A 14663-nucleotide genomic window follows, 5' to 3' on the forward strand; every position below is an offset into this window, starting at 1 on the left:
AACAAGAAAATGACAGAGTATATTATAACCAGACAAAGTAAAGACCAGGCACGATGCAACCCCACAATGTTTAACTCACAGGAAAGCACTAAGAAACAAAAACAAAACAGAGAAGAGTAAATTATTCCTGAGTATATTAACAAAGACCTTCCCTTAAATATAATGATCTAAATCTACAAGTTAATTGAGATTGACAGAGGGGAGGAAAAATTAAGCTTGTCTATATGAAACTCACTTTAAAACATAGGTAGGTTAAAAGTAAAAGGATGGACAAGCATGTACCATGGAAGTTGTAACAAAAACAAGGGTGGCTACATTAAAATATCTGCCACAGTAGACTTCAAGGATAGAAAACGACAGGAGACAAGGGTCAATCTCCCAGGAAGACATCAGTATCCCAAAAGTTGATGCACCCACCACACGCTGGAACCCCAGAATACACAAAGTGAAACCCGACAGCTCAAGGAGAGACGCACAAATCCACAGAGACAGCCGCCCTTGCAGACCTCACTCTCAGCACCTGTTGGGTCCACTAAACTCAAAGTCAGCAAGGACACCGAAGCCAGCTAAGGCACATCGGCAAGCATTCCCCGTCACGAGACCACACACCGAGCCATTCGACAACCCTCAAAAAACATCAGAGGGGCCACTGCCGCCTTGAGTCCTGGCTGCCCCACTTCCCACCCAGCTCCCGGCTGATGCACCGGGGAGCCAGCGGATGGTCCAGGTACTTGGGCCCCTGCCACCCACATGGGAGACCTGGATGGAGCGTGGGCCCAGCCCACTGCAGTCATCTGTGGAATGAACCAGTCAATGAAAGGCTGGTCTCTCTCTCTCTCTCTCTCTCTCTCTCTCTCTCTCTAGTTCTACCTTTCAAATAAATATTTTTTAAGCTTCTTTTTCAAGATTAACAAAATAATTTTTCTAAATTTAGAAGTGTAAAAAAGCTGAGGTCATACACAGGCGAGGTCCTCAAAAATTTCAAGGAACACACGGATCATTTAGTAGACTCTGCGTGGACGGCAGACGACGTGGGCCCACCCCGATGGACACCTCCACACGCTCTGACCCTGATGCTGCGTGGACGGCAGACGACGTGGGCCCACCCCAATGGACACCTCCACACGCTCTGACCCTGATGCTGCGTGGACGGCAGACGACGTGGGCCCACCCCGACGATAACCTCCATACTCTCTGACCCTGATGCTGCGTGGACGGCAGACGACGTGGGCCCACCCCGACAGACACCTCCACACGCTCTGACCCTGATGCTGCGTGGACGGCAGACGACGTGGGCCCACCCCGATGGACACCTCCACACGCTCTGACCCTGATGCCGCGTGGACGGCAGACGACGTGGGCCCACCCCGACAGACACCTCCACACTCTCTGACCCTGATGCTGCGTGGACGGCAGACGACGTGGGCCCACCCCGACAGACACCTCCACACGCTCTGACCCTGATGCCGTGTGGACGGCAGACGACGTGGGCCCCACCCCGATGGACACCTCCACACGCTCTGACCCTGATGCCGTGTGGACGGCAGACGACGTGGGCCCCACCCCTGACGATAACCTCCACATGCTCTGACCCTGATGCTGTGTGGACGGCAGACGACGTGGGCCCCACCCCTGACGATAACCTCCACACGCCCTCTGACCCTGATGCTGTGTGGACGGCAGACGACGTGGGTCCCACCCCGATGGACACCTCCACACGCCCTCTCACCCTGATGCCGTGTGGACGGCTGATGATGTGGGCCCACTCCCGAAAGACACCTCCACACTGTCTGAGCCTGATGCCGCGTGGACGGCTGATGATGTGGGCCCACCCCCGATGGACACCTCCACACGCCCTCTGACCCTGATGCCGCGTGGACACCTCCACCACACGCCCTCTGACCCTGATGCCGCGTGGACGGCAGACGACGTGGGCCCACCCTGATGGACACCTCCACACGCTCTGACCCTGATGCCGCGTGGACAGCAGATGATGTGGACCCACCCCCGATGGACACCTCCACACGCCCTCTGACCCTGATGCTACGTGGACACCTCCACCACACGCTCTGACCCTGATACCACGTGGACGGCAGACGACGAGGGCCCACCCCGACGATAACCTCCACACGCTCTGACCCTGATGCCGCGTGGACGGCAGACGACGTGGGCCCACCCCCGACAATAACCTCCACACGCTCTGACCCTGATGCCGCGTGGACACCTCCACCACACGCTCTGACCCTGATGCCTCGTGGACGGCAGACAACGTGGGCCCACCCCCAATGATAACCTCCACACGCCCTCTGACCCTGATGCCGCGTGGACGGCAGACGACGAGGGCCCACCCCTGACGATAACTTCCACCCTCTGACCCTGATGCCGCGTGGACACCTCCACCACACGCTCTGACCCTGATGCTGTGTGGACGGCAGACAACGTGGGCCCACCCCGACAGACACCTCCACACTCTCTGACCCTGATGCCGCGTGGACGGCAGACGACGAGGGCCCACCCTCAATGATAACCTCCACACGCCCTCTGACCCTGATGCTGCGTGGACACCTCCACCACACACTCTGACTCTGATGCTGTGTGGACGGCAGACAACGTGGGCCCACCCTTGATGGATACCTCCACACTGTCTGAGCCTGATACCACATGGACAGCAGATGACGTGGGCCCACCCCAACAGACACCTCCACACCCTCTGACCCTGATGCTGTGTGGACAGCAGATGACGTGGGCCCCACCCCGATGGACACCTCCACACACTCTGACCCTGATGCTGTGTGGACGGCAGAAGACGTGGGCCCCACCCCGACGATAACCTCCACACCCTCTGACTCTGATGCTGTGTGGACAGCAGATGACGTGGGCCCACTCCCGAAGGACACCTCCACACTGTCTGAGCCTGATGCCGTGTGGACGGCTGATGACGTGGGCCCACCCCCGATGGACACCTCCACATGCCCTCTGACCCTGATGCTGTGTGGATGGCAGACGACATGGGCCCACTCCTGACGGACACCTCCACACGCTCTGACCCTGATACCACGTGGACGGCAGACGACGTGGGCCCACCCCCGACGGACACCTCCACACACTCTGACCCTGATGCTGCGTAGACAGATGACGTGGGCCCACCCACAACGGACACCTCCACACACTCTGACCCTGATACCACGTGGACAGATGACGTCGGCCCACCCTGATGGACACCTCCACACGCTCTGACCCTGGAGTCACACTAGAAATCAGCAACAGAGAGGCGGCAGGACAATCTCTGAACACAGGAAGCCACAGCTCTCCTCTGGAGCCCGCGGCTCCAAGAGCCATCTCAGAACAAAGCAACACAGACATGAACTGATGGAAATCAAACTAAACACGGAAATACGTGGACACAGCTAAAACCATGCCGAGACGGAAATTCACAGCACTTGAAATGTTTGTGCTAGCAAAGGGGAAAGGCCTCCATAAATAATGCACGTCTCTCCCCAAGAAGTGCATGAAATGAGTCCACAGCAAACAAACAAAAAAAAAACAATAGAGAGCACAAATAAATGAAACCTAAAACAGGAAAACCCTCAATAAAATGAATGGGATACAAAATTTGTTCTTGGGGCCGGCACTGGGGTGTAGCGGGCTAAGCCGTGGCTTTCAGTGCCTGTTTCCCATATGGGCGCCGGTTCAAGTCCCAGCTGCTCTACTTCTGATCCAGCTCCCTGCTAAGGCCTGGGAAAGCAGAGGAGGATGGCTCACGTCCTCGGGCCCCTGCACCCTGGAAGAAGCCCCGGGCTTCAGTCATTACGGCCATTTGGGGCGTGAACCAGTGGATGGAACATTCTCTCTGTAACTCTGCCTTTCAAATAAATAAATCTTAAAAAAAAAAAAAAAAGTCAGTTCTTTCTGGTTACAAAGAAATAATCAAGAACACTGATAAACTAGGAAGACCGACAAAAAGACGACACAGAGCGCCAGTGCGAGGAGTCATAGACGGCATGACTTCTCCCCGCTCTCACCCGACGCAGCGCTGGAATTTCAGCCCAGGCAACGAGGCGAGAGGAATGACACCGTCCCCCCATGCACGTAACTCGACCGCCGACGCAGAGAAGCCCGAGAACCCCCAGGGCTGCTGGGAGAAGCCGAGCCTCGGTACCGGACACAAGCAGCAGTCGCGGCGTCAGGCGCTAAGAGCCACGTGAACACTCAAACTACAGCCGCCTCACACAGCATGAACTACCTGGGTATAAACTGACCCGGGCATGCACAAGGTCTGTGCTGAGAGGCGCGCCGTGCCGGTGAAAGAAACAACGACCCCGATGAACGCCGGCCTGGTGCGCTCCCGGACAGCGCGGCCAGTACAGCGAAGACGCCAGGCTCCCCACCGTGACCCGAGCCCCCAACAACGCTCAGCCCAACGTGTTCAAGCAAATAAAGAAAGCGCAAGCCTAGAACAGCTGAAACAGGCTTGAAACCAAAGCAGACGAAGTCACTCTGATATGGAAGCCATAGCGACCGAGACAGCGCGACGCTGCAGGACGGACAGACAGCCGGGAGCCCAGAGCCGGCCTACACGGACGCCAAAGGCTCAAAGCCGCTCCATGCAAGAAGTGTGGCCTTTCCAACAAACGGTTCTGGACAACTGGGGTTTTTAAAGACTTCTATTTGCTGACTTGAAAGGCAGAGCTAGAGAGAGAGGAGAGACAGAGCTCCATCTTTCATCCACTGTTTCAACTCCCCACACGGCCACCACAGTCAGGAGCCAGGAAATCCACAGGTGTCCCCCACGTGCTTGGGCCCTGTGCTGCTGCCTCCCCAGGTGCATGGCCAGGGAGCTGGATTGGAAGTGGAGCAGCCAGGACTTGGACTGGCGCTCCTATGCGATGTCGGCCCCGCGAAATCAAACTGCACGAGAAACCACCTAGCCCTCCCATGTTACACAAGATTACGGGACTCCCAGCCAACACACCCAGCACACAAGAACCTACTCCAAGCAGCTCCAGCCTGCGTCCAGCCCCAGTCGCTGGGACATCTGGAGAGGACTACAGAGGGCAGCACTCTCACACCCTTTCGCTCAAACTGAAAAAGGACTAGCCCAAAACAGATCATGTGAAATCCAAGGTAACTCTTTAAGAAAAAAAAAATAGTCTATCTTAGACACCTGAGCCTAAGCAAAAAGCTCTAAGACTCAAGACCTAAAGCATGGGCCCAGCGCTGTGGTGCAATAGGTTAATCCTCCGCCTGCGGCGCCGGTATCCCATATGGGCACCGGTTCTAGTCCCGGCTGCCCCTCTTCCAGGCCAGCTCTCTGCTGTGGCCCGGGAGGGCAGTGGAGGATGGCCCAAGTGCTTGGGCCCTGCACCCCATGGGAGACCAGGAGAAGCACCTGGCTCCTGGCTTCGGATAGGCGCAGTGCGCTGCCCGTAGTGGCCATTTGGGGAGTGAACCAACGGAAGGAGGACCTTTCTCTCTGTCTTTACTTCTCACTGTCTGTAACTCTACGTCTCAAATAAATAAATAAAATCTTTAAAAAAAAAAAAGAGATCTAAAGCGTGATTCAAAAGAGCAGAAACAGGCAAGTTAGACAGACCTCTTTGAAATAAAAAACCTTAATTTTGTGAAAAGCCCTGTTTAAAGGATGAAAAGACAAGCCACGGAGTGGGAGAAAATACGTGGAAACCAAGTACTGACGAGGGCCCTAGAACGCAGACCCTCCCGACCTCAGATAAAGAGGAACCTAACGGAACACTGGGTGGAGCCGCCAGACGCTCAGGGAGACCCCGCGGGGCCTGCGGGCCACACCGTGGCGAGGGGCCCCCACACGCCCAGCAGAGGGGCGGCAGCCCTGCTCCGTGCTGCTGGTGGACACGGACCGGCCCAGCCACCGGGGTCAGCTGCCGCCAGCACGCCCGGGCACTGCGAGACACACGGACGCCTACACGCGGGTGCAGCCCGTCCAGGACACGGGCAGAGCCCAGAAAACCCCAGACAGCCTGCCTCAGGGGAAGACTTCCACGGTGCCCCGTGGTAAGGCCACGGCATGGACCAGTCCAAAGAGGAAGGGACCACAGTTACACACGACCCCTGGCGGGGTGGGGGCAGCAAGCCGGCGCTTCTCAAACAACCGAACCATGGGAGGGCAGGTCGGCCAGGCCAGGCCGGGCCAGGCCGGGGAGAGGGAGCCCCGGCGCGATGGGGCTGCGGCGGCCTCCCAGCCCGGGCCAGCCTCAGCGCTGCGGGTTCACAGGAGCTCCCACTGCCGGGCGGCGGGCTCGCCACCGCACAGCCCTCTGCCAGACCTGAACTTGGAGCGCTGCCCCGGTTTCCAAGGCTCTCCTGTCCTCACGGCTGCCCGGGCACTCCCACGCCGCCGAGCACTGTGCAAACCAGCGCCCGGGGGCAGGCACAGCACTCTGAAGGCAGCTTGCGACCCCTCCTCTCCCCGCAGGGCCCGGGTCTCAGAGCGGCCTTCAAGCGCCCACGGCGACGGCCACTACCAAAAAAACCCACAAGTGTCGGAGGGAAACCGCAGGTGCGGCGCGGCGGGGCGCGGCGGGGCGGGCTGGGGAGGAGGGCTCTGGGGTTTAGGCGCCCCGGGCGGACAGGAGGCCGCGTGGGTGAGCCCCGTTTACGAGCGCGCGGGAAAGGCGGAGGCCGGGCTTCCGAAACGGACTCGACACTGCCTCCCGCTCCCGGGCTGGCCGGCCCCGCACCGGTCTGCGCGCCGGCCTGTCGAGTGCGGGGGAGAGGCCGAGGGGGCGCCCGGGCGCGGGCCGGGGTGTCCGGCCGTCCCCGCAGCTCTCGGGCGGGTAGCTCAGAGGCGGCGGGTTGGGGGGTGGGGGGTCCCCGCGGCGACCCCGCGGCCCGGGACGGGAAGGCTGGTGCGCATCCGCACTCCGACAAACAAAACCATGACGCAACCGCCGCCGGGGGAACCGGACGCGGGCTGGGTGCGGGGCGCGCCTGCTTGGAAACCCAGGCCCTAAGTCCGAGGGGCCTCGCCCCGCGCGCGGCCACGCGGGCGTGCGGGACTCGCCGCGGGCGCTGACAGGTCCCCGCGGGGTCCCCGCCCGGCCCGAGCGCGGACAATGGAGGCGGGCCGGCCCCGCGCCCACCTGGGCGCAGGTGTGCTGCGGGGGCGCGCGGCCCCGCGCCCGCCCGGCCGCCCCGCGCGCGTCACCTTGAGGATGTTGTCGAAGATGGTGTCGCGGAACTCGAGCAGCGCCTTCTGGTCGAACTCGCGGCCGTGGATGATGCGCATCTGCTTGAGGAAGGTGGACTTGCCGCTCTCGCCCGCGCCCAGCAGCAGGATCTTGACCAGCCGCCGCACGGCGCGCCGCTCGCGGGCCAGCAGCGCGTCGATGTCGCGGCTGCGCCGCCGGGCCTCGCGCTCCGCGTCGCGCGCGCCGCCCGCCCTGCGCTCGCGGGCCCCGGCCTCGGCCGGCAGCAGGCAGCGGCTGAGGGTCCGCACCACCCCGGACATGGCCCCTCAGGCCGCGGCCGCGCCCCGCCGGCGCCCGGGGGCCATGGACGCACCGCCGGCGAGGGCGAGCCGGGCCGGGCGCCGCCCCACGCCCCGCGGCCCGCGCGGCTGCCCGCCGCTCGCCTCAGGCCGCGTCCGCCGCCGCCGCCGCCGCCGCCGCCGCTTCCAGAGGCCCGCACTCGCCCGGCCGCCGCTCGGGCCCGGCTGCGGGGCGGGGGAGGGGCGCGGCGGGGGCGGGGCGGCGCGCGCGAGGCCCTGCGGATTGGGCCGCCCGCCGTCCATCCGAAGGAGGCCGCTTTCCGATTGGCTGGTCCCGCCTCGGGAGGCGAGCGTTCCTGCGTCCCCGGGGCGGGGTCGGCGCCGCAAGAGGCGGGAGCTTTAGGGTGGGGGCACTTCTCATTGGACAAAGCGGCCCGAGCTTCTTTCTTTCAGAATGAAAGGGAGGTGGGGCCGCCGGGGAGGCGGAGCTGCCGCCCGCCATGGCCAGTTATAATTGCTTTGAGGGCACGTCAATCATGGTGGGTGGGCTTGGGATTGGGGGTTCCGCGGAACGGGGCGTGACCAGAAGTGCCAGGTGTACAGGGTCGCCCGGGGTTCCCAGGTCGGGTCCGCCTGGCGGAGCCGGGAGCTCGCGGAGGGTGCTGGGGCGTTGTCCCGAGGCTGGGAGATGCTCAGGGGTGCGGCCGCTCCAGGAGAGCGCGGCCCCGGGACCGTCCTCGCAGCCACGCTGGAGGCGGATGGGCCCTGAACTTGTGTCCACTGCCCTTCTGCGAGCTGCCTGGGACTCCCGGGGAGGCTTCTCTGGACGCTGGACATCCGCCAAGGCCGCCAGAGGCTCCCGGAAGAGCCTCGGGTCGCGGTGGCTGGGCCTGCCGCCGGCTTCCAGGGACACTGGGGCGCAAGCTTTATTTATTTAGTTTTTTAGTTATTTTTTTTAATAATAAAAAAAAGTTCTTTGCTGTCCCTCGCTTCAGTTTCCTCGACTGGGAAGTGGGGGTGAAAACAGCAGGAACCTCTAAGGGTCGTGAAGACACCAGCTGAGAACAGGAACTCACGACCGGCTTAGCTAGGTCTCACCTGAACTTATTACAGCTCCTTAAAGGGCCTCGGAGCCACAGAATCAGAACCTTCTGGAAGGTGCAACGGGTATCCCTTAAGATCCCCTGGTGAGCCAGCAGATCTGGGAACCCCACTCCTGTCCAAACCCACCTGCTGTTTTTTAAATTAAGCTTTATTTTTATTTATTTGAAAGAGTTACAGAGAGGAAGAGACAGAGAGAGAGAGGGAGGTCTTCCATCTGCAGGTTCACTCCCCCAGTGGCCACAACAGCCAGCACTGGGCCAGTCTGAAGCCAGGAGCCGGGAGCTTCTTCCGGGTCTCCCACATCGGTGCAGGGGCCCAGGCACTTGGCCATCTTCTGCTTTCCCAGGCTCACTAGCAGGGATCTGGGTTGGCAGTGGAGCAGCCGGGACTCGAACTGGTCTCCAAATGGGATGCTGGCGCTGCAGACAGAAGCTTTACCCACGAAGCCACAGTATCGGCCCCTAGGATCTTTTGTGGGAAGCCTTGTTTCTTTGTTAAAAAAAAAAAAGATTTCCGTTTTTCATCACCAGGATTTGCAGTGTTTGTAGCAAAGGACAAACCCACAGTCCTCCGGGATTTCCATCTGAGCGTCAGTCCCGGAACTTAACGCAGGTTTCGGTTCTACAGCAGGAAGCAGGCATTCCTTTGGCCTCGGCTTTGCCGGGAGAAGCCAACGTTCCGACGCTCCGCGAAGCCTGCGTCTTTCCCATCTCTCTTTCTGTCCACCCCGTGCCCCTGTGCACCCCGTGGTCTCAGGATCATCTAGAAAGTGCTTCTGGAATTGAACGGGATTGTTAGAAGCGGAAAGAACGTGGTGACCTCTCGTGACCCTGGCCCAGCCACTGCTCTGTACTCTTGGCTTCGTCGTGGCCTCCTGTTCACAGCTGGGAAGTGGGGTTTGGGGGCCAGGCTGTGGCGTAGCAGGTTACCCCAACATCTGCAGTGCCATCATCCCATAGGGGCGCCGGTTCAAGTCCCAGCTGCTCCTCTTCCTATCCAGCTCTCTGCTATGCCCTGGGAAAGCAGTAGGAGATGCTTCACGTGTTTGGGCCCCTGTATGCATGTGGGAGACCCTGAGGAAGCTCCTGGCTCCTGGTTCAGGCTGGCCCTAGCTTTGCCATGGCCCTGCAGCCATTTGAGGAGTAACCCGCGGATAGGAGATTCTGTCTCCCTCTCTCTCCGTAATTCTCACTTTCAAATAAATAAATTTTTTTTTTTTTAAGGAAGGCAAACAGTAGCATTGTGAGGGAAGTAAACAGAAAGTAAGTAAAGCCCGAGAAAGCAGTGTTTGTAAGATGGAGAAGGGAATTTTGAACCAATAAAGAAGGGACTGTGGAATTCAGACGAGGGGTTATTCCTCATTAAGAAAAACATTGAGAAGAGGGGGTCCACAAAACAGCGTCAGCGAGCGCTCCAGGCAGGGTTTACAAATAACCTTCCGTCTTTATGCCTGTGTTTGTATAATCAGCGAGTGTCATAAAGGGCCGCGTACGTTTGTCGGAGATAAGTTCCGGCGCTCCGTGGGGAAAGCACAGGCAGTTGGCAGTATCGGGTGTCGGGACGTGACGCGGTCCTGGCTGCCCCCTGCCCATTCCTCAAGGCGCTGAAGTGCTCAGTCACCCTCACGCCCGTGAAGTGTGTTGCGATTTTTACAGAGCTGCCTCATGCATTTTCCCATCTGTCTGCACCCCTGGGAGGGGAGCAGGGCAGATGGTGAGAGAAGACTGAGTGCCCAGCACTGCCCGGCGGTGGACCCAGGACAGGGACTGCGGGCTCTCGGGGGAGCCGGGAGCGCGGGAGAGCGGGGAAGCTCGGCCCCACCGAGTCGCTGTGTGGCCCTGAGCAAGTCCCTCCACATCTCAGACTCTGTCCTCCTCCTCCGTGAACTCAGCGTAAGAGGGCCACGATGAGTATTCGGCAACTTAGCACCCGCAAGGCATGGCACACGCTTAGCAAGTCGTGGCGTCACTGTTATTGTCACTGTAGAGCCTCAGGAATCAGACTGCAAATTGACGGTGATGCTAACGGCACGAGGAGGAGTCTGGGCAGTGCACTGTAGGGTTTTTTTTTTTTTTTTAAATATTATTTATTTGAGAGGTAGAGCCACAGAGAGACAGAGAGACAGAGAGAAAGGTCTTCTATCCACTGGTTCACTCTCTAAATGGCCAGAGCTGAGCCAATCTGAAGCCAGGAGCTTCTTCTAGGCCTCCCACGCTGGTGCAGGGGCCCAGGGACGTGGGCCATCTTCTACTGCTTTCCCAGGCCATCGCAGAGAGCTGGATTGGAAGTAGAGCTGTCAAGACTTGAACTGGCACCCACATGGGATGCTGGCACTGTAGGCGGAGGCTTAGCCCCCTATGCCACAGTGCTGGCCCGCACTGTAGGATATTAGCAGTTACAACCTGGGAAATGGTCTGGGGAAATGCATTAGCGTTCATCCATACAGATGCAGTGACAGGCAGTTCCTAACGAGGGATGAGCACAGCCAAACACTGTAGACAGGCGGTGCACACACGTGGTTTCTCGGGCCAGCACATGTTCAAAAAGACACTAGACGGGTAGGAGGTGCGACTGACTGCTCCTCCCAACTGTGTTCAATTCCATCACCAGCACCACCACCACCATCACCACCACCATCATCACCACCACCAGCACCACCACCACCATCACCACCATCACCACCATCATTACCACTGCCACCATCATCGCCATCATCATCACCACCATCATTACCACCATCACTATCACCAGCACTAATATCACCACCATCACCATCACCACCATCACCACCACCACCATCACCACCATCACCATCACCACCATCACCACCACCACCATCACCACCATCACCATCACCACCATCACTGCATCACCACCACCACCATCACCACCACCATCATTACCACTGCCACCGTCATTGCCATCATCACTACCACCATCACTAATATCACCACCATCATCATCATCACCACCATCACCATCATCACCATCACCATCACTATCACTACCACCACCACCATCATCACCATCACCATCACTATCACCACCATCACCACCAGCACCACCACCACCATCACCACCATCACCACCACCACCATCACCACCATCACCATCACCACCATCACTGCATCACCACCACCACCATCACCACCACCATCATTACCACTGCCACCGTCATTGCCATCATCACTACCACCATCACTAATATCACCACCATCATCATCATCACCACCATCACCATCATCACCATCACCATCACTATCACTACCACCACCACCATCATCACCATCACTATCACCACCACCACCACCATCATCACCATCACTGTCACCACCACCATCACCACCATCACCACCACCATCACCACCATCACCACCACCACTGCATCACCATCACCACCATCATCACCACCACCATCATTACCACCATCACCATCACCGCCATCATCACTACCACCATCACTATCACCACCACCACCACCATCATCGCCATCACCGTCACCACCGTCAGATTCAGTTCCGAGGAAAATGAGTGCACATAAAAAAAAATTCCCGGGCTGGCCTTTGGTGCGGCAGTTGAGAGCAGTTAAGATGTCTATATCCCAAGCCAAGTGCACTCACTCTCTGAGGGGCCCCGGCTGCAGATTTCAACAGGTGAATTTTTGGATTGGGAAGGGAGCAGAACTCAACCTATCATGTGCATTATTCATGCAAAATAATCTTCTGGTTTAGTTTGTTTGAAATGTGCCTATTTGGGGCTGGCACTGTGGGATAGTAGGTTAAGCATCTGCCTGCAGTGCCAGCGTCCCATATGGGCACTGCTTCATGTCCTGGCTGCTCTACTTTGGATCCAGCTCTCTGCTGTGGCCTGGGAAAGCAGTGGAGGATGGCCCAAGTCCTTGGGTCCCTGCACCCATGTGGGAGACCTGGTAGAAGCTCCTGGCTCCTGGCTTCGGATCGGCGCAGGTCCGGCCATTGCAGCTATTTAGGGAGTGAACCAGCAGATGGAAGACCTCTCTCTCCATCCTTCCCTCTCTCTGTCTGTAACTCTACCTCTCAAATAAATAAAGTGCATCAACAGATAAGAATGAAAAAAAAGGAGCTTAAGAATTTAAAGTAGCTAATATCAAAACAAATAAATCCAAATATACCATGCAGCAAAATAAATGCAAGTAGATGAGAATAGATAAAAGGCAAAGAAATCCAGACTGCATAAAACGGAAACAAAACCTAGCCTACATGTTCATAAGCGACTTCCCTGTGGACCCAGAGGAACAATGGTGAGAGTGGAGGGGTGGGCGTCGGCCCTGGTGTGTCAGAGGGTCGTGTCAGAGGGCCTGGGGCCTTACCTGGCTCTGCGCCTGTCTCCAGCTTCCTGCTGCAGGAAGTAGTTGGGTACCTGCCGCCCCCACGGGAGACCTGGCTTGGGGTCCCAGGGCCTGACTGCAGGCATTCGGGATGTGAACCAGTAGATGGAGGCACTCTGTCTCTTAGTTAAATAAAATTACAACGAGAGTGGAGAAAGATTTGTCAAGTGAGTCCTCGCCCTAAGAGGACTGGGGTGTCGCTCGTAACAGAATTGAAGAGTTTAAGTCTAAAAGAAGCTTGTTCTACACAATCAACATGAGATGCATAGTAAGATACTCATCTTCAGCTGTGATGGAATGAGAAGGCCATGCCAAGATGGCCGCTGGCAAGCAAGCGTCAGTTATTCAGGAATGGCTTTGAAACCCACCTGGCAATGGAGCCTGCCTGGCAACAGGCTGTGATTGGATGGCTTTGGAAACCACATGGCAACAGGCTGTGATTGGTTAGGGCATAGACCGCCCCTTGACTGGATTGGCTGCCTCGGCTATATAAGCTGCTGTACCAACTGAAATAAACGAGTCTGCGGGCTGCTCACCTCAGGCCTGCTTTCACCGGACTCCCGGGGTCTGTGTGGTGACTCCGCACCTCTTGCCCCCACCACGCTCCTCCTCTCAGAACGAATCCAATGCAACACTCAGCTTCTCTGTCACTAATAACGTAGCCTCAGATGTTCCAGGCAAGAAACGAGATGTCAAGGAGGAGACGGCGCCTTCACCGGCACTACTGGGCTGTGGGTTAAGCACACTTTTAGCAATGAACAGCTCGAGCAGCTAAAAAATGCAACGTGGGTGTCACAAACTTCGTGGGGATTTTCATTTTTGATCCCACTTCTCCTGGAGCAGCGTGAGTGCCCCAAATACACCATTGCTCCTGGCACGCAGGTCCTCGTGTGGCCCCTGCACCGAGCCACGGCTGGCCTGCAACTTGAATGTGGCACCAACAGACACCCGGACCAGGAAGGGGCAGGTTCAGCCTGACAACCGGGTGCTGAACACTGTGCACAAGAATCAGAGACAAAGGCTGGCGCCGCAGCTCACTAGGCTAATCCTCCGCCTAGTGGCACCGGCACACCGGGTTCTAGTCCCGGTCGGGGCACCGGATTCTGTCCCAGTTGCCCCTCTTCCAGGCCAGCTCTCTGCTGTGGCCCGGGAGTGCAGTGGAGGATGGCCCAAGTGCTTGGGCCCTGCACCCACATGGGAGACCAGGATAAGTACCTGGCTCCTGCCATCGGATCAGTGCAGTGTGCTGGCTGCAGCTCGCCAGCCGCGGTGGCCATTGGAGGGTGAACCAATGGCAAAAGGAAGACCTTTCTCTCTGTCTCTCTCTCTCACTGTCCACTCTGCCTGTAAAAAAAAAAAAAAAAAAAAAAAAGAATCAGAGACAGCATCCCCATCTAATACAAGGAAACTGCTGAGACACAAATCCATAGGCAGCTTTTACTATAGTGACTTACAGAGAACGGGGTGGGGGAGACAGAGAGAAAGATCTGTCTCTTTGGCTGGTTACTCCACAAATGCCCAGAGTAGCTGGGGCTGGGCCACAAACTCAACCCAGGTCTCCCGCAGCCGCCATGGCAGCCCGCCAGGGTCTGCACTTGGGAGCCAGAGCCTGGACGGAGCCCAGGTGCGCTGCTGTGGGGTCTGTCACCAGTAGCGTGGAAACCGTCCTCCACGCGTCCACCTTTCCACAGACCGGCATTATGAGACTTCATGCTGGTGACTGACATA

At 58.1% G+C, this 14663-nt stretch overlaps 1 protein-coding gene across 1 annotated transcript in view; it reads right to left on the bottom strand.

Moving 5' to 3' along the window:
• GNA12 (G protein subunit alpha 12) overlaps window positions 1-7694 on the bottom strand; it is a 101186-nt gene extending 93492 nt beyond the window's left edge. The window contains exon 1 of the mRNA XM_051834734.2: window positions 7184-7694. Coding sequence (XP_051690694.1) covers window positions 7184-7486 — 303 coding nt within the window. The 5' untranslated portion in view covers window positions 7487-7694. The remainder of the gene's footprint in view (window positions 1-7183) is intronic.
• Between the last annotated feature and the right edge of the window lie 6969 nt (window positions 7695-14663).

The sequence above is a fragment of the Oryctolagus cuniculus genome, chromosome 19 (genome assembly GCF_964237555.1).
Source record: "Oryctolagus cuniculus chromosome 19, mOryCun1.1, whole genome shotgun sequence".
NCBI classification, from domain to species: Eukaryota; Metazoa; Chordata; class Mammalia; order Lagomorpha; family Leporidae; genus Oryctolagus; species Oryctolagus cuniculus.